General features: G+C 39.1%; 1 protein-coding gene and 1 non-coding gene across 12 annotated transcripts in view; both read left to right on the top strand.

Moving 5' to 3' along the window:
* LOC118726610 (cofilin-2) overlaps positions 1 to 26,911 on the top strand; it is a 112,066-nt gene that overhangs the window by 3,330 nt on the left and 81,825 nt on the right. For 9 of the 11 annotated variants that reach the window (XR_006742316.1, XM_036451584.2, XM_036451648.2 and 6 more), the window contains exons 2-5: positions 6,485 to 6,763; positions 18,022 to 18,165; positions 21,786 to 21,887; positions 23,905 to 23,992. Coding sequence is in view for 10 of the 11 variants with exons in the window: in XM_036451584.2 (XP_036307477.1) it covers positions 6,485 to 6,763; positions 18,022 to 18,165; positions 21,786 to 21,887; positions 23,905 to 23,992 (613 nt within the window). In the remaining variant the exon portion in view is untranslated. The remainder of the gene's footprint in view (positions 1 to 6,484; positions 6,764 to 18,021; positions 18,166 to 21,785; positions 21,888 to 23,904; positions 23,993 to 26,911) is intronic. The other 2 variants (XM_045585352.1, XM_045585353.1) reach the window with 2 other exon arrangements.
* Positions 2,669 to 2,792, top strand: LOC118710437. Its single transcript, XR_004985413.1, has one exon. It is a non-coding gene; the product is annotated as a small nucleolar RNA SNORA28 (small nucleolar RNA).

Genomic DNA, 26,911 nt, shown 5'->3' with positions numbered 1-26,911 from the left:
AAAGAATGAAATGGAACCACTATTTTGCAATATACAGGAAAATTAACTGAAAATGGATTAAAGACTTGAACATAAAAACTGAAGCCATAAAACTCCTAGATAAAAACGTAGTTGGTAAGTTCCTTGACATCAGTCTTAAGGATAATTTTTTAAATCTGACATCAAAAGCACAAATAAGAAAAGGAAAAATAAAACAGTGGATCTACATCAAACTAAAAAGCTTCTGCACAGCAAAGGTAACCATCAACAAAATGAAAAGGCAAGCCTTAGCCAGTTTTGTTCAGTGGATAGAGCGTTGGCCTGCCGACTGAAGAGTCGCAGGTTCAATTCCAGTCCAGGACACATGCCTGGGTTGCAGGCTCAGTCTAACGTGCAAGAGGCAGCCAATCAATGATTCCCTCTTGACATTGATGTTTCTATCTCTCTTCCTCTTCTTTCCTCTCAAATAAATAAAAATATATTTTAAAAAATGAAAAGGCAACCTACTGAATGGGAGAAAGTATTTGAAAGTCATATATCTGATAGCAGCTAATATTCAAAATACATAAAGAACTCATACAACTCAGTAACAAAAAACCATACAACCTGATTTAAAAATGGACATAAGATCCAAATAACCAGTGAGCAACAAGTAATGAAGAGATACTCTACATCAGGAAAATGCAATCAGAACCTTAATGATTATCACCTAACACCTGTTAGAATACCTATTATCAAAAAGACTAGAATAACAACTGTTAGAGAAAGGGAGCCTTGTGCCCTCTTGGTGGGAATGTCATGGAAAACTACCATATATTGTATATGGTCTAGCAGTTCCATTTCTAAGTATTTATGCAAAGAAAATGAAAACATTAATTTGAAAAAAATAAGCTTCCCCATGTCCATTGAAGTATTTACAATAACCTGGATATGCAGACAACCAAATTATCCATTGATGATGTACTGGGATGGCTTTTCTCACCATGTGGTCTTTCATCCTCAGAAGGCTAATCTGGGCTTCTTCATTTGCTGATCTCATGTTCCAAAAGAGTGAGAGCAGAAGTCTCTCAATGCCATTTCTGTATTGTGTTGGTCAAAGTCAATATTAAGGCCAGCCCAGATTTAAAGATTGGTAAAACAGACTCTACCTCTTGTAAAAAGAATGTCCGGGTCATATTTCTAAGAAGCCGGCACACCTTCAGCCCTCTTTACAAACAGTGTAAGCAGTTGATAGGATTTTATGTTTAGGTCATCCTGATTAGATTTTGGGTGTTTCCTGATAGTTCCTCTTCCTAGCCCCTTTCCCAGGGCCAAACTTTCTCTTCAAAGATTCTTAAGTTTTTTATGTGTTCCTTTGACATTGTTCCTCTATTACACTGGTTACTAGAGGCCTGGTGCAGGCAGTATGTACACCAGCACAGTTCCTAGGCCTGTCTGGCAATCGAAGTGTGAGTGTCTGGAAGGCCAGGTCCCAGCTGACCTCTGGGCCCTGGGCAGCACCTGGGCCCCCTGGTGTCCCTTTACCAGAGTCATCGGGCCCCCATCCAGCTCCCTCAGTGCCTGAGAGCCGGGTGGAGGCCTCCCTCCTTCCTCTCCCCCCCCCACCCCGCCACCACCACAGGTCGCCACCTGTGGAGCGGGGTGATCAGGCCCCACTCACACCTGCCTGTCACCACCTGTTCACCTGCTCCACCATCCCACCCCAGCCCCACTCTCATCAGGGCCCATTGGGGCCAGCAGTGCCTCCACTGACCCCCACTGCTAGCACCACATCACCAACACCCACCATATCTGCACCGCCTCCTGGTGGTCAGCACATGTCATAGCAAGCGGCTGAGCTCCTGGTCAAGTGGACAATTTGCATATTAGGCTTTTATTATATAGGACTAGGGGCCTAGTGCATGAATTGGTGCACCTTGAAAGGAACTGTGGGCTGCAAGGCTGAGGTAGTCACAGGGGCAGGTCTCAGCCCATCCTCTGTCGCAGCCCGGCCCCTCCCACCATGGCCCCCAGCCCCCAGTCTGCCAGCAGCCTCACTCGTGCCACAGCTGCTCCCATGCACTGATGGCACTAGCCCTACTCACACCACTGACAGCACAGAGGATTGGGGCTGGTGCCCTCAGCGGGTGCAAGCAGCAGCTACCAGCCGAAATCGCCCCTCAAGAGCAGGGGGAAGTGGAGAAGCCCTCAGGGGCGATCGGGGCTGGCAACTGCTGCTCACACCTGCTGACGGTGCCAAGCAGTCAGGACCAGCGCTGGGCACCGACAGCGGGTGTGAGCAGGGCCGTCACTGGCAATGGGTGTGAGAGGTGGCTTTGGCTTCGGGCCCCTTCAGAAGCCGGGGGAGGTGGAGAAGCCTGTGGCAGCAGGTATGAGCACCCAGCAGGACTACGGCACATGGGAGCAAAGAATTTTCAGTAACCACCAGAGGCTCACCCCTATGACTGTGACCGATGCCCCACCTTGGCCTGGCGCTGCCCCACCTGCTCCACCATCCCGCCACAGTCAACACCCGCCATGTTCCACACATGCCCCCTGGTGGTCAGCGCACGTAATAGCAACCGGCTCTGTTCTGCTGTTCGGTCTATTTGTATATTAGGGTTTTATATATATAGATAAATTCTCCTATGTATTCTGGAATCTCTCTGCAAATATGGTACCTGAACAATAAGAAATTGATACTGATTGCAAGCAACACTCTGTGGCAGATGATGGACACTGTCTGACACAATTTGAGCTTGCTATAGCAACAAAGTCTAACCTATTCCGGTGCTCTCCTCTATGAGATGAGCCGTTATATAGACTTAAACAGTGTTAAAAAAAAAATTAAAAAAAAATTAAAAAAAGAAATTGATACTGAGTGTGCATATAATATGCATATAGTACATGTAGTATTATATATTACCTTATTTTTCATATTGACTGTTCATGGAAGATATTATCCTCATTTTACAGGAGGAGAACCAGGGTTAGTAAGTTGTATAACTTATCCAAATTCACATTCTACAAGTGGTAAAGCTGAGATTCAAATACTTTCCTCTCTCCTTTCCATTCATGTATACTTTCTCTGTCTAAATACACAAAAACAAATGACTGCCAAAGAAAATACATTTGTCTATTCTTTTTTTAAAACTTAATTGTATTTTTTCCATCACCATTTATCCCCTCTATGCCTTCTTCCACCTCCACCCCCTTCCCACCTCCACAGTCACCATACTTGTCCATGTCCATGAGTTCTTTCTCTTTTTTTTCTTTTTTGCTCAATCCATCCAGCCTCCCCTGAACACCACCACCCACACCAGAGCTATCTGCCTGCTTTCTATCTATAAGTCTGTCTCTATTCTGTTTGGTAGTTCAGTTTGTTCATTAAATTCCATATATGACTGAAACCATATGGTACTTGTCTTTCTCTGCATTTGTTTATTCTTTAAAAAAAAATATATATATATATATATTATTGATTTCAGAGAGGAAGGAGAAGGGAGAGAGAGATAGAAACATTAATGATGAGAGAGAATCATTGATCAGCTGCCTTCTGCATGCCTCCTACTGAGGATTGAGCCTGCAACCTGGGCATATGCCCTTGATCAGAATCGAACCCAGGACCCTTCAGTCCTCAGGCCAACACTCTACCCACTGAGCAAAACTGGCTAGGACCATTTATTTATTCTTGATAATATACTTGATGAGTTTTTGGAGATACTGAGATAATTTTTCCGTGCAGTGAGAAATGAATGTATGTCTATAACACGTTGGCATAAATCACATATGTGTTATGGGAGTCGGTGTAATGGTGTATAGAAAATTGAGCTGATAACTGCTATGAATTTGAGGAGACCCCCAAAATGGAGATATCACAGTTGGGTCATGAGAGATGAAGCTGTCAAGACACAGAATGAGGAAAAGGGCATTCTAGGCAGAGAATGCTCTAAAGAATACTTTTTAAACACAGAAAATGATATAAGGCACAGAAATGTGAATTTGTAGTTTGGTTGAAATTTGCCTTTTTCATATTCATTATTGTTAAGCCAAGACATTTATTAAGCTTCTATAAAGTTCCACTAGTTGATTTTTATGTAAGTTTTTAGTCTGTAGATTTTAAAAATCTGCATTGCTAATCCTCACGTTAGTGTCCATTTGCAGATTTTAAAAGCCTGCCTTGTATGTTATCATTAACTAAGTCTGTCTAATAACACTAAGTGCAAAAGTAATCTTTCATTAAAGTTTTTTTTTTAAACTAAGCTTTATATTTTTAATTAGTCCTACTTTTCCCCTGACCATTCATAGTAAGTGTAATAAATATAATTTTCAGCCCAGCGTGCATGATTCAGTGGTTGAGTGTGGACTTGTGGACCTGTGAACCAAGCGGTCACGGTTTGATTTTGGTCAGGGCATGGGGTTGGTCCCCAGTGCGGGGTGTGTAGGAGGTAGTCAATCAATGATTATCTCTCATCATTGATGTTTCTATCTCCCTCTCCATTCCTCTCTGAAATCAATTTAAAAAAAATATTTTTTTTAAGTAAATTAATTTTCCTCCATCTGGGATTTCTCTATATTGTGAAGGCATGTGAAATCTACCATCCCCAGGATTGTCTGATCTGTTTTTGTAACTCTGTGAGTAAAGGAAATTGTTAGAACAACATATGCTGTCTTCTAGCAATTACTATTTTTCTAGGTTTAGAAGCCAAACTTTCTTGTCTGGCTGTACCATATGCTGTGTAAGTCAGGAATTATGTTAATTTTTATCCTATGGCTGCATTTCTCAGTTATACTAATTATTTTGTGGATAGGGGAGTTTATGTACCTTGGATCTTTTCTGCATTCTTGTCCAGATACCTAGCAATTTAACAGATTGTTGCTCTTTGTTCCTTAGTTTGTTCACCAGAGAGTTAGTTGATTTTATATTAGAGATCTGTTCTTGCCAGTAATGGACCTGGTAACTCAGAAACAATTTTTTGTTAAGAAGTAATGGTAAAGAGCACAGGTCATCAAACTTTTTCTTAAAGGGTCAGATAATCAATATTTTAGGATTTGCAGGCCAGAAGGTGTCTGTTGCACCTACTCAACTCTCAGATTATATGTGAGAAAGCATTCAGATAACACCTGAAGGTGTGAGTGTGGTTGTGTTCCAGTAGAAATGCAAAAACAGGTGGATGGCTAGATTTGGCCTCTTGGCCAATTATATGCCAATTTCTGGTAAAGAAGATTGTTGAAGGAATGTAGTAATAAGTTAGAGAAATAATAATCTATTCTAACCTTAAGATATATTTGTATCAAACTGTACTTTGTATTTTATAAATTTTTGCTCACAATAGTAAAATGTGTTTCTTGTGAAAGTTTCATTTTATAATACAGAAATTGAGCAGGCACTGTAACCTACCTCCTAGAGTTTAGTACTATTAACAAAATCCTACAAATTTGCATGTGAATGATGAATGCGTGAAGAGCAGAATTGCAGAATTGGGAGATAGTGAAGGTACTTAATATTAGAGACGGGCCTTGCTGATAGGGGGTGATGAATAGAATTTTTTTAAGGAAATGCCCATATTAAAAAATTCCAATGTGTGGAAAAAGATTGAGTAGAATGGTCACCTAGTTCCATGCCTGTTACCTTGGTTTTTGTATATGATTTCAGAAATATATTATGCTTTTTAAGGTTCTCTTTCTTTTTCTTTCTTTTTTTTCCTTTTTCTTTTATTTTAATACAAATGGGACCATATTGTTATAGAAAAACCTGGACATTTCCCCCCTATTAACAAATTATTTGAGAACTGTTCTTATACTGTGTAATGACTATGTTTTTCAGCATATGAAGTACTATAATTTACTTAACCTTTCTCTGATTGTTAGATGCTTACATTTCAGGTTTTCACTATTATGTTAAAGTCTTTTACATTCATAATTAAGCCCTAGCTGGTTTGAATCAGTGGATAGAACATCAGCCTGCGGACTGAAGGGTCCCAGGTTCCATCCTGTCAAGGGCACGTGCTCGGGTTGTGGGCTTGATCCCCCAGTAAGGAGCGTGTAGAGAATCAATAATTCTCTCTCATCATTGATGTTTCTATCTGTCTCTCCCTCTCCCTTCCTCACTGAAATCAGTAAAAATATATTTAAAAATTTATAGTTAAAAAGTAAATAAAATTTATTGTTAAGTGCTTGAATTGACTCCAATGTTTGGATTGCTTTGGAGCAAAAGCTTAAAATTAGAAGAATGAAAAGGAAAGGTTGAGTTTATTTTCAGTTGCCATTCCAGTTTCAAAAACTAATGGAAATCAAAGTCCAATTTTAGCTGAATGTACTTTTAAATTGCAAAATATAAATATCTAGTTTATTATACTTTTCCTCAGGTTTGTATTAATGTGTAAGCTGACCAGTTACTAAATCCTTGTTTGAGTTTTATGATTCTATGTAAATTTTTGCAATAGAGACACAATTATTTATTAGCTTTTAATGTAAAATTTGTGAAATGATAGGTAATAGATTTTTATTTTTGTTTTTTAATCAGTGACTTTTTTGAACGAACCATCCTGTGCAACAGTCTTGTGTGGAGTTGTGCTGTGACGGGTAGACCTGGACTGACCTATCAGGAAGCACTTGAGTCAGAAAAAAGAGCAAGACAGAATCTTCAGAGTTTTCCAGAACCACTAATTATTCCAGTTTTATACTTGACCAACCTTACCCATCGTTCACGCTTACATGAAATTTGTGATGATATTTTTGCATATGTCAAGGATCGATATTTTGTCAGAGAAACTGTGGAAGTCATTAGGAACAATGGTGCAAGGTAAAGTACTTTTTATCTTTTCTTTTATCTGCAGATACCCCCATTGCTTAAAATCCAGGATTCACAAAAGGCTGAAATGAAGAAAGCTTCCCTTTTCCTATCCTCCAGCTACCCTGTTACCCTCCCCAGAGTTCTAGTGTTAGTTTCTTAGGGATTTTTCTAAAGCTGATATTTTTATAGACCACCAAAAACGCGCACATGCACACACATACACAATCTTCTGCTCACTTTAATATAAAAGGTAAACACACTGTACTATACCTTTTTTCACTTAAAATATCTTGAAGGTCGGTTCATAGTTTTATAAATTGCCTGCCTTCTCTTTTCTTATTTACTGTATAATAAATTCCATTATGTGGAAGTTTCATCTTTATTTAAGAGTAAAAATCTTTAGATGAAGATATCTACTGTGTCCTCATTATGTTACCTGATAGTTTAATATGCCTGTTTTTCATGATGATTTTAGTGGTCCCTTTGATGAGGACTGAGTTTTGTGTACTTCACTAAGTTCTCTTCTCTTTTACCCAGGTCTTTAGGGAAAAAAGTGGATTTTTCATATATGAAAATTTAAAATGACATTATCTATGGTACTAAATTAAAAATTATCACTGCTTTTCTGAAGTCTTAAACATTTATGATTGAATAGTCACGGATATTCATCATAATCACCTTTATTTGCATTAAAACCTAGTATAGCCTTCTTTGCTTTTGGGGCAGAGTCTATAAAATGCTTTTTGGTTCCTTTTTACTATCTCTTTATTGGCCTGAATGCAGATGTTTTTTCTTTCTGGATTTTAATGATTTTTAAAAATATATATTTTATTGATTTTTTACAGAGAGGAAGGGAGAGGGATAGAAAGTTAGAAACATTGATGAAAGAATCATCATTCAGCTGCCTCTTGCACACCTCCTACTGGGGATGTGCCCACAACCAAGGTATATGCCCTTGACCAGAATCGAACCCGGGACCCTTCAATCTGCAGGCCGACGCTCTATCCACTTAGCCAAAACGGTTTCGGCTTTCTGAATTTTAAATGTTAGCAATTAAAAGTTTCTTTATTATGTTCTTCATTTTATTTTGGAGAATTATCGTGAATTTATATGTAATTTCAGAATTATGTCTTAAAATATAATCCATTTAGTTATTAAATGCTATTATGAATAAATCTTAAAAAGCCAAGAGGTTTTTATATTAAGATCTAAATTTGTTTGGATTTTATATTGATGAATAATTGGGTACTTTTTAAAATTAATTGTAGAATCAACAAATGGTAAAAATTAAAGAATTTTTTGTGTCTAGAAAAAGTTTTATCTTTAGCCCTAGCTGGTTTGGCTCAGTGATACAGTGTCAGCCTGTGGACTAAAGGGTCCCAGGTTCAATTCCAGTCAAAGGCACATGCCCAGGTTGCAGGCTCGATCCCCAGTAGGGGGTGTCATCACTGATGTTTCTCTTTCTTCCTCTCCCTTCCTCTCTGAAATCAATAATAATAATTTTTAAAAAGTTATATCTTTTATTTTGGGGGGAGAGATTAACATGTCACCAGTGATCTCATCAAGAATATACCCTTTTTAAAAAGAGATCAAATTATACATAATGTTTTGGCGTATGTTTTATGGTTTTTGGTGATATACTTAGAAAACAGATTTTTGTGTTCAATCTATATCACCAAAAGAAAAAATAAGATCATTTCTGGGGAGAGCGGTTTTTTCCTTCTTAAAGTTACTGTTTTTATTTGACTTATGCCAGAAATGTTTTCTGAATTACAAATCATTGAGATGCATTAAACTTTAACATTAGGAATATAGCTCACATCTAAAATGTATTGGTTCATTGTGTTTTATATAGTTTTTTTGGAATACTTTAAAAATGGACTTTCAGGTATTTATAGCTGTTAACAGTAGTATACTAGGTTATGTTGTAGAAATAGGAAATTTGGGAGTCACAATTATCAGGAAACTTACCTCTTCTTGCTTAAGAAGGCTTTAAATTATAAAGTATAAGAAATTAGTAATTTTTGCAAACTTTTAAGGCTTAATTTTCATAATACACATTGACCATTCTTAATCTTTATGTAGGCAAGGAGAAACTGTGGAAGACTCCTTACTTTCTGCCTTTAGCAGGAGGCTTAGGAAGTAATATGAGTCTAGCCAACTTTGCTCTCAGCTCAGGCTCAGATATTTCTGATTGCTCTGATATTGTGTTTCACATGTTGCTTAGTGATTGTAAGTATCACTTATAGGCTAGACACTGGTTTGGTACTGGGGATACAATAAGGATCAAGATGCCCTTTAAGATTCAGTTAAGAAAGAGACAAACATTTCAACTTGGCAAGTATTAAAATTAATGAACGAATGAAGTAATCAGGAGCATCCAGGTCCAGAATGCCATAAAGGCTAGGCCTGGGTTCTCTGCTCTCATGCTAACACTAGATATTTTAGTTTTTTAGTCTTTGCCAGATCTGATGATATCTCAGTGTTTGTTTGTTTGTTTGTTCAGGTTCTTTGTCCATTTTTCTTTTGGTTTGTTTGTCTTTAGTAGATTTCTGAGAGCTATTTATTAAATACTAGGCATATTATACCTCTCTCTTACTGTTGGAAATATTTTTCTATTTCACTTTTTGTTTTTTCTTAAAGATGTAGTTAATGTAAATTTTTAAAAATGTGGATGAACAATATAATTAAGGAATAAAGAATAAACGTGCAATCAATAGTCATGCTTTTACCACTTGACTTTAATAGGATATTTTATCTTTGATTTTTGTTTATAGTTTGGGAAAAGTTATAAATTTCTAATTTTATGGGAGGCAGAATAGTGAAGGATCTAGGCTTTGGAGTCAGACTGCCTTTTTGAACAATGCCATCCTTTCAGGTTATTATGAGACTATGTTGGGGGGGTACACATTTTGAATTGCTACATAAATAGAATATAGTAATAGCATTTTACCATGGGGGTGGGGTGGGATGATAAGGCTACTATTAGCCAAATAGGCTTATATGGAAGTTAATATTTTTCTTCTATTACTCACCAGTTTTTCTATTAAAAATTAAATTTGTTGTTATTATTAAGCTTCAAGCCTGACTTAAAATTTCTGCTACTTTAAATCCTAAGTTTCTGAGTACACCCTTTCCTTTTACCCTTTTCACTTAAATCTGAGTTAAAATAATTTTAATATATAAACTTGCCTAGTGACTAGATTTCCTTTTGGTTGTAATTGTGCCTACACCACCTACTTAACACCTGCATAACATTTGGGAAAATATTTAACATCACTCATCTCTCCTTTGCATACTTAGTAGAATTGTTGTGAAGATTAACTAAGATGCTGTATGTGAAGTGCCAGGCACATAAGAAGTACTCAATAAATAAGTTAAGAAGTCAGTCTTTTTCCATTTTGATTTTTAAGTTTCCTGTCATGCTTATTAACTCTTATTCTAATTGTAGTTTCTGGGATTTCTGTTTGGGTTTTTGTTTTTATAAATTAGATTATAGGGTGGTAGTCTAAATTGTTTAGGTAGCCAAGGGCCTTATTAAATCAGTGACCATTCCTATGTTTCTGGCACCTTGTAATAGTGCTGTTCTGTCCTGTGGGGACAGCTTTTAAGATGACTCTTGTAATGTGTTCTCTTGCTTCCGCATTTAGTGGTGAGAGTGTCTGTCCCCTTTAATAAAACATAGTCAATAGTCTTGATTTCATTATTATATAGAGGCCCAGAGCACGGAATTTGTGCACTGAGGGTGGGAGGAGCCCTTAGCCAGGCCTGCGCCCTCTCCCAGTCCAGGGCTCTTGAGCGCAAGACCCCTTGCTCCTTATCGCCTGCCTGCAGCAGAGGAGGGAAAGGCTCCCGCCACTGCACTGTGCTCGCCAGCCATGAGCCCGGCTTCTGGCAGAGTGGTGCTCCCCCTGTGGGAGCACACTGACCACCAGGAGGCAGCCATTGTGTGGAGCATCTGTCCCCAGGTGGTCAGTGCTCGACATAGTGACCAGTCATTCCGCTGTTCGGTCAATTTGCATATTAGGGTTTTATTATATAGGATATGATTAGTGGCTTCCCTTGCTGTTTTCCATGGAAATGTTTTAAGGGATAATATATTAGGTATAGGCCTTCTTTTTTTTAAAAATATATTTTATTGATTTTATACAGAGAGGAAGGGAGAGAGATAGAGAGTTAGAAACATCAATGAGAGAGAGTCATCGATCAGCTGCCTCTTGCACACCCTTTACTGAGGATATACCCGCAACCAAGGTACATGCCCTTGACCGGAATCGAACCCGGGACCCTTCAGTCCCCAAGCTGACGCTCTATCCATTGAGCTAAACCGGTCCTGGCAGGTACAGGCCTTCTTAAATCTTCAAGGTGCTGCAACCCAGTAAAATAAAGATCTTTGTAAATTAATATTAGAAAAGGGGGAAAACCACCTCCTATTCGATTACATTAATATGGGGAAATGCATGGGCATGATGTTTTTCATTTGGACTGTGTTCTAGACCCACAAGAAGACATGTCACTTCTGGCTTCACATTTACTTTGAAGTTAATGTAAAGTTGGTGTAACATTTGGTATTGAGTTCAATTTTGAGATATGATAGAAGTGGTAAGATCTTGGCATTCTCAAAGAGGGGGTAGGGTAAATCCAACTTCTGTGATGAGAGAAAATCCAGGTTGAATTTTCTAAGTATTCTGTTATTTTTCCATTCTCACCTGAGGACACATTTATTGATTTGAGAGAGAGAGAGAAACATCGATCAGCTGCCTACCATTCATGCCTTGACCGGGCACTGACCCTGCAGCCCAGGTATTAGCCCTGATTTAGAAATAAAACCGCAGCCTTTTGGTGTATGAAACCACTCTCCAACCAACTGAGCAAGGCATTCCTGTTGATTTTTATTTGTAGATTTCTTTGGCCTTCCTTCCTTGCTGTGGCATGAGGTTTATTGGTAGGGGGCTTATTTAAAGAAATAAACGAATTTCTCCCAGTAACTGAGAAATAGCAGGCATTTACATGAGGTCCATTAGTATAAGGTATCTGTGCTCCCACTCCTATCTTTCATTTTTTATTCTTTCTCCACAAAATGTGAAGTTGCAAGAATTTACTTACATGGTGGTGTCATTAAATAAGCACCATAAAATTTATCCATTTAAAAGGTGCAATTCAGCGGGTTTTCATATATTCACAAAGTTTATAAGGCTGTCACCACTACCTAATTACAGAATATTGTCATCACCCCAAGAAGTCCTGTGTTAGCAGTCACTACCAGCCACCCTCTCGTCTCAGCCCATGGCAACCACTAACCTATTTTCTGTCTGTGGATTTGCTTATTGTGGACATCTCATATAAATGAAATAATAATATGCATCCTTCTGTGTGGTTTCTTTCACTTACTATAATGTTTTCAAGGTTCATCTGCATTGTAGATCTACCAGTGTTTTATCGCTTTTTATTGATAAACTAGAGGCCCAGTGCATAAAATTTGTACAAGGGAGGGTGTCCTTCTGCCCGGCCTGCACCCTCTCCAATTTAGGACCCCTTCAGGGATGTCCGACTGCTGCAGGATCTGGCCTAAATTGGCAGTCGGACATCCCTCTCACAATTCGGGACCGCTGGCTCCTAACCTTTCACCTGCCTGTCTGCCTGAGCTCCCCTAACCACTGCCTGCCTGCCTCATCACCCCTAACCACCTCTGCCTCAGCCCCTGCCACCATGGCTTTGTCCAGAAGGATGTCAAGAAGACGTCTGGTCTATCCTGTCTACTTAGCATTTTACCTTTTTATTAGTATAGATTCTGCTATATATATATATATATCTATTACATTTGTCTGTCTCTTCATCAGTTCATGGACACTTGGGTTGTTTTCACTTTTGAGCTACTATAAATAACTAGAGGCCTGATGCATGAAAATCATGCAAGTGTAAGCTCTCCTTTTTCTGGCTGCTGGCACTGGCTTTCCTCTGCCACTCAGGATCCGAGCTTCCCTCCAGCTGCCAGCAGGCACGTGGGACCCAGGCTTCCCTCGCAGCCCTGACTTCGTCGGAAAGGTTGTCTGGAAGGACATCTGGTCTAATTAGCATATTATGCTTTTATTATATAGGATGCTATTAAGGACATTCATGTACAAACTTTTTGTTTGAACATATGTTTTCAGTTTTCTTAGTATATGTCTAGTATTCTAGTAACTGCTAAGTCATATGGTAACTGTGTTGGATGGATGAACAACCGAGATGTTTTCCAAAGCAGCTATGTCACTTTACATTCCCTCTTGCAACATATGAGGATTCTAGTTTCTCCATATCCTCACCAAGTCATATATATGGACAATTTGGTATTGTGCATCTTTTTTATTTTGCCATCCTAGTGAGTATGAAGTGGTATCTCATTGTAGTTTTGATTTACATTTCCCTAATAACTAATTATGTTGAGTATCATTTCATGTACTTACTGATCATTTGAATATATTCTTTGGAGAAATGTCTATTCTGATCCTTTGCCCATTAAAAAATATTTTTATTGATTTCAGAGTGGAAGGGAGAGGGAGAGAGAGATAGAAACATCAATGATGACAGAGAATCATGGATCAGCACCTGCATGCCTCCTACGGGGTTCAAGTCTACAACCCAGACATGTGCCCTGACTGGGAATCGAATCGTGACCTTCTGGTTCATAGGTCGATGCTCAACCACTGAGCCATGCTGGTCAGGCCCTTTGCCCTTTTAAAATGGGTTATTTATATTTTTATTACATAATTGTAAGTGTTCCTTGTTTTTTTATACTAATGAGCAGATGTATGATTTATTCAATTTTTGAAATTGCCTTTTCACTTTCTTGATAGTACCATTTGTAGCGGCATTTCTCTTTACTTTTAACTTTCGTTTCTGCTTGTCATTACCATCTACCTTTTGTTTCTATCTCTTTGATAGTACTTACCAGTGGTCCTAAAGACTGCTTCATCCATTAACATGAGAGTTACTGGAAAGAATATGTCAAGTTACAAAGGAACGGGATGGGGTGAATTAGTATAGGTTCTCTGGATCTTCTCCCCTCAGTATTCTTTTCTTAGTATCTCATTACTTTTAGGTATTCCTCCCCATTTTCTTTTTCATCTCACAAGTATAGATTAGGTGCTTCCCTCCCCATTAAGACTTAATGATTTAAAATAAGCAATCAGTTAACAGATTCTTCTAGATCCTTTGTCATTGCTATGACAGAGGTAGTAAAGAGAACAACTGACTACTTGACTGAATCAACAGTTTAGTTCTTTATTCACCCCATCCTGATGAACACCCAGCATGCCTGCCAATCATGCTGACATTCATTCTCTGCTACTTCTTAGAGCCTACAGGAGAAGTGAGAAGATGGGTGGTGTTCTTGTGAAAATAATATTAAACTTGGAGTCGGGTCTATTAATTCTTAACTAGCTACAGATACTTTGTGTACACATTATATTAGCAGAGATAAGGCAAAAATTTACTGTTTCATTTACAGATGAGAAAACAGATCTAAAGAAGTTAAATATTTTTTTAATTGTTCAATCTATATTTACTGTTTTGCTATTTACTTGCACTGTTCTAGACACTGGAGATATACAATAGCAGTGAAAAAAAGTCATGGAGCTTCTATTCCAGCTTTTTACAAGTAGTCAGTGGTAGGATTTAAATTCAGATATGGCTGATTTACAAAATCATTTCTTTCAATTTATCACTGTCTCCTTGGTTTAGATTCTACCCTTTATGATTAGCTTTGTGGCTCTGAGCAAGTAATTTAAACTCTAAGCTTTAGTTTTTTTATCTGTTAAATTGCCTCATGGGATGAAATGACATGATGAATGTGAATTTTTAAAAGCTAAATGTTGTCATTTGTTGTATATTGTAAGTATTTGGATGTGTTCACTGAGGGCCATGCAGTTAGGGCTTTTTGTTTGGTTTGGTGGTTGCTTTGAGAGATGCCAGTAGTGATGTGGGGCTCTAATAGCTGCCTAAGCCACTGTTGCTTGGAATCAAATTTCCCTGTTTGAAACTCTGAAAGGAAACCCCACAGTTAACAATTTGAGAGACTTTGAAAGATGCAATTGTTTTTTAAAACATCCCACTTTTATATATAATCTAATAAACACTATATAAGCAAATTTAAGGCATCTAAATTTAATTTCACTTTATCCTACCTAATAAAGAGTTAATATGCAAATTGATCACTCCAACACACAAATTGGCTGCCCCCATGTGGTCAAAAATGGCTGCTACAAGATGGCCTGCAGGGGAGGGCAGTTGTGGGCAGTCAGGCCTGCAGGGGAGGGCAGTTAGGCATCAATCAGGCTGGCAGGGAGTGGTTAAGCGGTGATCACATTGGCAGGCAGAGCAGTTGGGGGAATCAGGCAGGCAGGTGAGCAGTTGGAAGCCAGCAGTCCTGGATTGTGAAAGGGATGTCCGACTGTCTGGCGGGTAGTCAGACTTCCCTCAAGGGGTCCCAGATTGGAGAGGGTGCAGGCTGGGCTGAGGGACACCCCCCTCTGTGCATGAATTTTGTGCACTGGGCGTCTAGTCCTATCTAATAAAGAGAATAGTAGTACCTTTGCTATTCCTCTCTTCTAGTACTTTCTTTGCTAGTACCTCTCTTCTTCGTAGGCTTTCTTTTCTCTCACTGCATACTGGCCCACTCCATATGGCAGGGACCCTAGGTGCCCACAGGACCAGAAATTTATAGGTTCCATGATGGCAGGGGAACTGATTTTTACTTTCTAGATTCCAGATTTTAAAATCTTAGAAAAGATGTACTGGCTCAGCTAAAGGTGCCCACCCAGTATTAACTATGACCAGGGTCTAGTGAGAATATGACAGCTCTACTAGTAGCTACTATATGGAAGAAGGTGGGGTGTGGGAAGAATGAAGTTCAGGAGAAGGGCTGGTGAAGGCCCACAATAGTAATACATCAAACTTTTTTATGGCATGAGATGACTAAATTAATGATGCAGTGAGCAACTTTTCTATTCTTGAGCTACTTTTTTCTCTAGAAAATAGAGATTTACCCATTGGTAATATACTAGTATACGTGCTTAAGATATTAATAAAACCTCTGAATTGCCTAAGAGTTGTAGAAGTGCCATAGATACAATTCCAGCAATGCACGAGTTTTCTCCCTCTCCTTACTATATCCTGCTTTTACTTGTGACTATGTTTATTTAACAAGTTGAGATGTATTCCACATACCATAAAATTTTTGCATTTAAAATGTATAGTTCAATAGTTTTTAGTATATTCATAGAGTTGCACAACCTCACCAAAAACTAATTGTAGAACATTTTCTATGTCCCAAAAGGAAAGCCCAGGCCCATTAGAAGCCTCTGCCCTTTGTTCTCATCTCTTACTCCTCATTCCCCCAAGTTCCTGGCAACCACTCATCTACTTCCTGTCTCAGTGGATTTTCCTATTCTAGTTTTATTTTGTTTGATTTTTCATATAAATGGGATCATGTACTATGTGTGCCCTTTTACGTGTTTTCTTTCATTTTAACAATGTTTCCCAAACTTTTTTTTTTTTAATTGACTTTTTACAGAGAGGAAGAGAGAGGGATAGAGAGTTAGAAACATCGATGAGAAAGAATCATTGATCAGCTGCCTCTTGCACACCCCCTAATGGGGATGTGCCCGCAACCAAGGTACATGCCCTTGACCAGAATTGAACCTGGGACCTTTCAGTCCGCAGACCGACGCTCTATCCACTGAGCCAAACTGGTTTCGGCGTGTTTCCCAAACTTTTGACATATGTGTACCCCTTCTATAATTTTCGTAACGCTGAATACCCCTTGTACTCATGAGGATGTAGAATTAGGCGCAGCTAAGCACGGTGCAGTGCATATCCCCACCAAACTCCGGTGCAACACGTACCCCCACCAAACTCTTCCCGTACCCCTGGGGGTACACGTACCACACTTTGGGAAACACTGATTTAGCATATTGCTTTCAAGGTTTATCCTACTGTAGCATGTTATCAGTACTTTATTTCTATGTTTTTTCCTTTGTATGAATATATTACCACATTTTAATTATTTCAGTTGAAAATTGGCACAGTAAAATAGGATTGAGGAATATTTTTATTGTGATGAATGAGTCTGAAACTGCAGCGCATAAAACCCAGATAGAGTGGGCAAAGGTAAGGGAAGCCAAAATAAGGATAATAAAGTTAGTGAATAGGAAGCTTTCCAGAAATCAGAAATCACAAAAGTTTCAATGAGGCTCCGGAGCCATAGCTGTTGGTTAGAGCATCATCCGGATTTGCCAAGGTTGTGGGTTTAATCCCCAGTCAGGGCACAACTGACCAATCATCCTGGCCAGTTTGCTTGATGGTTAGAGTATTGGCCCTTGGATCCAAGAGTCTGGGTTTGATTCCCAGTCAAGGATACCTGGGTAGCAGACCCAATCCCTGCCTGACCCAGGCTGTGTTTCTCTCTCTCATTCTCTCGCCCCTCCCTCATTTCCACTCTCTCTAAAAAAATCCTCTAGTGAGGATTAACCAAAATAAAAGCATCAACCAATGGATGCATAATAAGTAAGTGGACCAACAAATGTTTATCTCTTTCCCCTCCCTTCCCCTTCCTTTCTTCTCTCTCTAAAAATCAAAATGCTTTTTTTAAAAATGTTAGAATGAGAATGAAAAATATTGTGATCAGGAAATTTTCAGAACTGAAAATATTGGAGGCTTTGAAAAACTCTTAAGGCTCAATCTGTATAATGAGATATTATGAATTTGATTTTCTAAATAGTAACTTTAAAAATAAAATTGCCAAAGAGTCTTGATAAATTGACCTTTGAAATAGTTTTGTATTATTTTAAATTAGAGGCCCTGTGCACGAAATTAGTGAACTGGAGGGGATCCCTCAGCACAGTCTGCACCCTCTCGCAGTCTGGGAGCCCTTGGGGGATGCCCAACTGACAGCTTAGGCCTGTGAACCCAGCTTCTGGCGCACTGACCACCAGGGGGCAGCTCCTGCATTGAGCGTCTGCCCCCCAGTGGTCAGTGTGCAGCATCACGACTGATGGTTCCACCATTTGGTCGGTTTGCATATTAGCCTTTTATTATGTAGGTTTATAGCCAACCTTTGCTTAAATTGATATTACAGATGTTTCTTTTTTGTAAAATTAGTTACATCAGTCAGTCATAGTTTCCATAAAACAAAATAACTTTTCAATTCACAATAATTAGATCATTTGAAATGTTTGATTTTAAAATGTCAAATGATTTACATTTTTAAATATATCATTTTCTTTCAGGTTACAGTGTAGGATTTTGGAAGTCCTCCCTCCATCACATCAGAATGGTTTTTCTAATGGACATGTCAGTAGTGTAGATGGAGAAACTATTATTATCAGTGATAGTGATGATTCAGAAACACAAAACAGTTCTTTTCAAAATGGGTAAGTGATTTTTATTCATTTAAAAATGTATATCAGATTGGCTAATGACATACCATTGAAAACCATTTTTTCTTTCATCTCTCCCTTCTTTTCTAGTCACACTGTGGTATGCTATTCAGCTAAGAATGTGGTTCTACAACATGTTAGAGTTTGTAAAACTGTTAGCAGTTTAAGAGCAATTAAAGCTTATCTCATTCAATTATAGATATTTACAAATTCCGCTTTTGTTTACTTTGGAAAATTCATTCTGTATTTTATTAGACTTCCTCACTTTATGATACATGTGGTAAAGAAATTCTGTAACCTTCTGAAATGCATTCATTTGGCAGCCTTATTCAGCTGAGTGCTCTTGGAGAAAAAGCACACAAACACATCTAGATTAGCAATCCTTGCAGGTAAATTTAAAATCTCTGCAAAATCCTCAATTGATTAAGAGTATGTTTAAGTGTTTTAGCTCAGCTCCCTCCTGTTCTCTACAACTACCTAATTCTTCACTGCTTCATTCTGTCCCTCCCTACCTTTTAGGAATCTCAGACTTAAAAAAGTTTTCTCCAGCCTGTCTTATCTTCTTCTTTCCTCTTTTCAGTGAATAGTACCACAATCAAATAAGAAACCTGAGGCCACTCTTAAGTACTTCCTTTAACTCCTTTGTTCCTGAAAATACTAGTGATAGTATTAGTATACAAAGCCTTCTAATTCAAGTTCTTGTTTTATCTGACTTGAATTATTGTATCCGTAGCTAGAATTTGAACATGTCATGGCACTGTGCTAAGTGTTTGATTTGCATAGTTCTGAAAGAGAATTATTATTTTTACTTAACAAGAATCTGAGCCTTAGAAAGGTTAATTGGCTTTGCACGAGGTCATCTAACTAATACAGTGACAGAAAAAAATTATTTTGGAATGAGTGAATGAAACATTATTTAGTCCTATATAATAAGTCTTTTGCTAAATCTCATTTTTCCCCCTTAAGTTTCTGTTATTAAGCAGAAAAAGAAATTAATAGGTCACTTGTCTGTGTGTCTTATTGAATACATAGTTTGGCATGCAACATTAGTGGATATTGTGGTAGTTAATGTATGTTCTTTAGCAACTCTGATTGTACAATAGTTCATGTGATTTTTTTTTGGACTATAGCAAGGATTGTAACCCTTAGATTTAATTATATATTAGATAAGTCTTGAACAGTTAAATACAGATTTTATATGTAAAAGATATTTTTTTAAATTGATGAATAAATATGGTAAGCATTTATTTATTTTTTTCTTTTTAAAATAATTTATTTAAGATTATTTAATAGTAACTTTTAATATTCTCTTCTAAATCTTTTACATGTATTGAGATGAGGAATGTCTAGCTTCTTAGGTTTAGCACTCTCTTATTCGGTGCATTAATGTCCTTTCCCTTCTTTTTAGATTTGAATAAGAGCTACCTACATATTTTGTGGCTAATTTCTTACCTTGAGTACAAAGCAAATTAATTCAGAATCCCAATTAGTAAGTGAATATTTTGCCTGTTATATGTAGCATTTAGAGGAGTGTTTCTATTGGTCAATCTCACTTGTGCCACTTATAACAAGCTCATTACAAAGTAATTGGATTTAGCCATAGGAATAAACCCTTGATATAGGAAAAATGAGTAATCTGGTCTATTAGTTAATCGTAGAGATTTTTAATCAGTTTGTTATTCTCAAAGAATCTAGCTTTTACTGTACATCAACATCATAAAATGCCTATATCCTGAGATATCAGGAAGGGTGAAACACAGACATCTGTGGACCTTTACTGTGTTGAACTATTTCTTTTTGTTGTTGTTAATCCTCACCCAAAGATGTTTTTTCCATTGATTTTTTTCAGAGAATGGAAGGGAGGGAAGAAGAGAAAAAGGGAGAGAAACATCAGTGTGAGAGAGACACATTGATTGGTTGCCTCCCACACATGCCCAGAGGGGCAGGTGATCGGACCTGCAGCCCAGGTACTCGCCCGTTTCCAGAATGGAACTGAAATCATTTAGTGCTTGGGCCAATGCTCTGACCACCAGCCAGAGCATCTGTTGAGTTATTTCTGTTAATTCCCTATCTTAAGTGATTTACTTCTTGGTTGATCCCTCCAAACAAAACATAATCTGGATTTTCTTATGTTTTAGTAGGTGGCATTTTCCATGAGTTAAACTGTGCAACAGCACCCACATATGTTTTATTTATTCCTCAGTCACATTCTTTAAGGGTAGATAGTCATATTCTTATATCATTGAGGAGAAATAGAAGTTGAGTTAGAAAAGTATCAAATAGTTCATAATACCTTCAAGATATACTAAAGCTGGATATGGAAATAAGCCTAGGTGCTCAAAATGATCACCAGCATTTTGTGGTAGAAAGGGTGAGGCAGAGGGAAAGAAAGAAAGAACACGTTTAACATAACCACTTGCCATTTAAAAATGTATAATTTAGTGGCATTAATTACATATTTTCATATAAATGAGATCATATAATATTTTTTCTTTGGTGTTTGGCTTATTTCACTTAGTATTATTTTTTAAAGTACATTTGTATTGTAGCATGTTAAAACTTATAACTGAATGAATGAATGAATGAATGTACCCTCAAAAGGAAGAAAAGATAAGTTGATGGGAATAGAGGTTTTAAATGTGTACTTCTTTGCCAATTCTTAAAATAGGATAAACTGCATTATCTCTACTTTTGTTCTTGAATTACAAAGCTATGAAGAAGAAAGTTTAAAAGCCAATATAAGAGCTATTTGTTCATTAGTTTAAATTAAACGGGGTACTTTGTGCTACGTCATTTCTAACATTTTCTTCACCCAAGGAAAATTTTATTGAATGAGAAATTAGAGTGCCTATCTAACAAAATAGTGCTTTTTACTATTTTGACTAATAGAATGGTTAGGAATATCAGAAACATTTAAAATCCTAGTTAAAATTAAACTACACAGCCCTGGCCTGTTTTTTCTCAGTGGATTGAGGATTGAGCCGGGGACCAAAGCAGCTTCATGGTTCCATTCCTGGTCAAGGGCACATACTTCAGTAGCTGGTTCAATCCCCGTCCCAGTTTGGGACAGTGGAGGAGACAACCGATCGATGTATCTCTCTCATATTGTTGTTGTTCTCTCTCCCTTCTTCTTCTTCCCTTTCCTCCTCCTTCCCTCCTTCCCTTCCTCTCTTCCTTTCTCCCTCCTTTCACGCCCTTTCTGAAAATAATGAAAAAAATCTTCAGGTGATGATTAAAAGAAAATATAAAAATATTTTAGGTTCACCGAAACCGGTTTGGCTCAGCGGATAAGAGCGTCGGCCTGTGAACTGAAAGGTCCCAGGTTCAGTTCCGGTCAAAGGCATGTACCTTGGTTGCAGGCACGTCCCCAGTGGGGGGTGTGCAAGCGGCAGCTGATCAGTGATTCTCTCTCATCGATGTTTCTAGCTCTCTATCCCTCTCTCTTCCTCTCTGTACAAAAAAAAAAAAAAAAATCAATAAAATATATTATACATATATATATATATATATATATTTTAGGTTCTGTTATAGTATGTTCTTAGGAACTAGATTTCTATTTAAAAACCCACTTTCCAAAGAAATTATTAACTGATTTCTGTCTCTACTCTTTTTAGGAAGAAAAGAGATGCAATTGATCCCTTATTATTCAAGTACAAAGTGCAAGTCACTAAAAAAGAATTCTTTGAATGTGTTATTGTTAAAGCCACACAAATCAGGTAAAATTCAGTGTGTTCTCTATGGCAATTTAATTAGGTTAAGAAGATTTTATGTAAAACAACTTGGAAGTGGTTGCTTTTTTAAAAATGTACATTTATATGCTCATAGACAGATAAAATGAATCTTAATGGACTCATTGAGCCCTTTATTTAGATTTGTAAGTAATCTCAGAGTCTTCACATCTAAGAAGTTATGTAGGATCCTACGTATAAAGTACTTCTCATGAGAGAACTCAATTTTCAAAGCTGAGAAATTTGATGCGCTTACAAATATGTCAGTCACATTTGTAATAATTTATTCATTAGGTACAAGCATCTGACAGTCTCTATTAATTTGTTTAGAACGTTAAATAATAAAAATTAAGTATCTTTAAAAATTCCTCTTTGAGAACTAATCAAAAGAAAGGTAGTGAACGCTTCATAAAAGAATCAGCAACTATACATAGGGAAAATCCCTATTTTTGCCTGCTGAGGTTAGGCTCTTAGTCGTCTGAATAAGTTGACATTATCAGTCTACTATCAGCTTGTCACATAGGAGTCCATCTTGAATTTTTGTTTGATGTAAAATGTTTCTTCTTATTTTCTCATCCCTGTTGTCCCATATATACTCATGTGTTTGAAGAAAAGTGATGATAATATTTGGGGGGGGGGGGCCTTTACTTAAAAACTTTTTAATATTTTATTTACTCACTAGAGGCCTAGTGCACAAAATTTGTGCACGGGGTGAGGTGCGGGGGTGGGTTTCCCCTCAGCCCAGCCTGCAACATCTCCAATCTGGGACATCCCTCTCACAATCCGGGACTGCTGGCTCCGACCACTCGACTGCCTTCCAGCCTGACCACCCCTAACCACTCCCTACCAGCCTGAGCAATGCCTAACTGCTCTGCAGCTGACCCAGTTGCTCCTAACTGCCCTCCCCTGCTAGCCTGGTCACCCATAACTGCCCTCTCCTGCCAACCTGGTTGCCCCTAATTGTCCTCCCCCGCAGGCCTGGTTGCCCCTAACTGCCTTTCCCTGCTGGCCCAATTGCCCCTAACTACCCTCCCCTGCCAGCCTGGTCACCCCTAACTGCCCTCCCCTGCCAGCCTGGTCACCCCTAACTGCCCTCCCCTGCCTACCAGGTTGCTTCTAACTGTCCTCCCCTGTAGGCCAGGTTTCCCTTCTCCCCCAACTGCCCTCCCCTGCAGGCCTTGTCGCCCCCAACTGTCCTCCTCTTCTAGCCTGGTCCCTCCCAACTGCCCTCCTCTGCCATTTGTGTATTGAAGTGACAGTCAATTTGCATATTAACTATTTATTATATAGGCTAGAAGCTTTTAATATGGCTTTTTCTTGATAGGAAGTCATTGAATTGAATTAAATCATTTGCTTTCCAGAAACTTTCCAGAAATACTTGCATGTCATTTGTTTTTGTGTGGTGCTGGTGTTTGTTACTGTTATAGTTACTCTTTTTTAATTTGGGAGCAAGGGAGAATCAGAAATAGTATATTATTAGAATTTTAAAAATTCTAATTCTCTTTAATTTTGATCCCATGAATTTGTTGGTTGCCATATGAAGTTTAAACACAAAATATTTTAGAATTTTATAAAACCCATGTCCCACTCTATTCACAATATCCACTGAACGTTGATTTACTTAGTGTTACTGTGATAGCCTACTGATTGTAATTTTTTAAAGAATTTTAATGGTGATTACTTGTAGAAATGATCATCTAATTTTGTAAGACTTGGTTTACTCTTCGTAGTATATTTGCCTTGAGGTTTATTTCTAAGTGGTTCCTAAGCAATAAATACATATACTATTTTAATGGACTTTTATAATAGATCCAATCAAGTAAATCTTAGAACATTCTGCTAAGTACTTTTGTATAAAGTTTATTTCTACTTCTACAAAAATACTCTTACAAAATGAAATGTCATTTTCTAGGCTTGAAATTTAGGTTATGGATTTACAGAGATTATGGAGTTCGGATTGAATTCTTGAAATTAACACTTTGCTTTGCTTTTTTCCTCCATTTAGCCGGAGAAAACACCTATTTTCTCGTGATAAACTAAAGCTTTTTCTAAAGCAACACTGTGAAACTCAAGATGGAGTCATTAAAATTAAGGTAATCAGAACAGTGTAATTATTTGTTAGAAAGAAGAAAAAGGGAGAAATGGATAGTATGATATATACATACACACACACACACACACACACACACACACACACACACACACTGGTAAAAGGCTAAGTGACCAGCCACAAGATGGCGGTGCCATGCGGCTTCTGCGGGAGGTGGCCCGCTGTCCTCTCCGGGGTTGTGTTCAGCCATGGAGGCTGTGGCCAGCCCCCCATCCCCTGAAGCCCTCCAAGCTGGGGCATTGGCCCAGCAACGAAGCAAGCGTCCCGCCTGCCTACTCTGCACCCGCTGCCCAGAGGCTCTGCATCGCCACAGCAACAAACAAAGCAAGCATTCCTCCAGGCTGCTCACGCTGCCTGCTCTCAGTGGCAGCCCCTCCAGAACTGGGGGCTCAGAAGAAAATTGGTTCACTGTGGCAGGGGGGCCCTTTCGCCCGGCCTGCCCCCCCTCACAGTCCAGGAGCGCTCAAGGGATGTCCTCCCTCTGTGGGAGGCGACCAGCCTATCAGGAGAAGGCGCCGCCTCCATCACCCTGCTGCTGCTGCCACTGCCAGCTGCCGGGCTCATGGCTACCTGCCCTTGGCCCTCGCAGCCACTGCAGCTTTGTCTGCTCTAACTAAAATATTACCCTTTTATTAGGATAGATTATTAGTATAGACTAGTAGCCCTACACACGAATCCTTGCAGCAGTAGCTCTCTGTGGGGCCTAGCCACTCCATGCCCGCTGCACAGAGGCTCTCTGCGGCCCAGAGGTCCATCTGCGGATGGGCGCAGAACACTTGCCTCATTGCCCGGACAGCAAAACAAGCGTTCGCCCCCACCGCCCCCAGCCACTCCATGCCCGCTGCACAGAGGCCCCCTGTGGCTGGGGTGGAACGCTTGCCTCGTTGCCATGGCGATGAAGCAAGCATTCCACCAGGCTGTTCACACTGCCCACTCAGCAGCCACCACCTGGGACTGGGGGGCTTTGGGAGGACTGGGCACCGCCATCTTGTGGCAGAGTGACAGTTAATTTGCATATTACCCTTTTATTAGAATAGTTGTATATGTGTATTAAAAGTAGCCAGTTGGCCAATTTCTATAATTTACAAAGATTTCTTACATATCAATGAACAAAAACAACCCAGTTGGAAAAAGTAGTGAAAGACAGCAGCAGTTATTTCCCAAGGAAAATAAACATTAAAAAAATATGGAAAGAAGTCCAACTTTACTTAATAAATGAAAATTAAGGTGACGGTAAACATTTTTCTTTTTGAGTATAATAAAGATTATTAATGGATCTGGTGCAAGCACATGCATGTATGCACACACAGAGATACACACTCACACCCTCAACAAAGCACAGTGATATTCAGTGTGGTAAATGTAGACTATTTTAGGAATGCCTGCAAATACACAAAGATAATTGGTATTTATGTTTATTGTGCAAAATGTATATATGAATAAGGAACCTTAGTAATATATTAAAGCCTATTTTGACTTTTTAAAAATATATGTTTGAAAAGAAACCTCTTATGGTCTTTATATTCACACTTAAAGGGCAAGTCTATATATTCAGGGGTTATTTAAGTGGTACAGTAGACAACCATCTTAATGGAATCTGTGTAAAATCTTAATAGATTCTTGATTTATGATGGCCAGAAATAATTGAGTTTTAGATGTTAAAAGCTATGTTCCAGCCAAAATCGAACTGTATAGAAAATTGAATTCCAATAGAAGTAGACTTCTGTTAATAATATGAAGTTATGTTCATTGTATTCTTACACATTTCCTTAAAGATATTTTTGTAAATAGCACATATTGTCTGGCCGGTGTGGTTCAGTGGTTTAGCATCAACCTATGAACCAAGCATTCACTTGTCCAATTCTTGGTCAGAGCACACGCCCTGGTTTCGGACTTGATCCCCCATGGTGGGTGTTCAGGAGGCAGCAGATCTGTCTCTCTCATCAATGCTTGTATCTTTCTAGCCCTCTCCCTTCCTCTCTCTCTAAAATCAATTATATATGTACTAGAGGCCCGGTGCATGATTTGTGCATGGGTGGGTCCCCTCAGCCCAGCCTGCACCCTCTCCAATCTGAGACCCTTCGGGGGGATGTCCGACTGCCAGTTTAGGCCCGATCCCGGGAATTGGGCCTAAACTGGCAGTCAGACATCCCTCTCACAATCCTGGCTCCTAGTCACACACCTGCCTGCCAGCCTGATTTTTCCTTACTGCACCTCCCCCCCTGCTTGCCTGATCACTCCTCACTGCCCCCCCCCTGCCAACCTGGTTGCCCTTAACTGACCCCTCTGCCAGCCTGGTCACCCCTAACTGCCCCCCTTCTGGCCTGGTTGCCCCCAACTTCCCTTCCCCTTCCAGCCTGGTGGCCCCTAACTGCCCCCTCCCTTGCTGGTCTGGTTGTCCCCAACTGCCCCCCATTATGGCCTGGTCGCCCCTCACTGCTGCTCCTGCCAGCCTGGTCATCCCCTGCTGCCCCCTCTGCTTGCCTGGTTACCCCTAACTGCCTCCCCCGCAGGGCCAAAGTGACAAAAGAGCTCCCTTCTGCCACTGCACCCTGGCTAGGGTCCAGGGCCCAGTCATTTGGTTGTCCCTCACTGTCCCCCCTGCCAGCCTGGTCGCCCCATACAGCCTCCTGTTAGGTCGTCCGTTCTGTCGTTTAGGTTGTGACAGCGCCTTGCTTTTCATATGTTAGGACACACACACACACAGTGTGAGAGAATGAATGATGACCTTGGCAATTAGACAAAAAATAATCTTCAAAATTGCTAATAAAATATAAAAAATCTAGAGTTGGATGTGGATAAAACAGGTGAAAATGTTCTGAATACAAGGTGAAAGGAGAGAAACTCAGATTTATCAGTTATTCCAGAACCTCACCACTTCTGATAAAAATTTGATTGATTT

The sequence above is a fragment of the Pipistrellus kuhlii genome, unplaced genomic scaffold (genome assembly GCF_014108245.1).
Source record: "Pipistrellus kuhlii isolate mPipKuh1 unplaced genomic scaffold, mPipKuh1.p scaffold_m20_p_1, whole genome shotgun sequence".
NCBI lineage: Eukaryota > Metazoa > Chordata > Mammalia > Chiroptera > Vespertilionidae > Pipistrellus > Pipistrellus kuhlii.
Note: the sequence above shows the minus strand (reverse complement) of the source record. Positions and strands in the feature narration are given on the sequence as shown.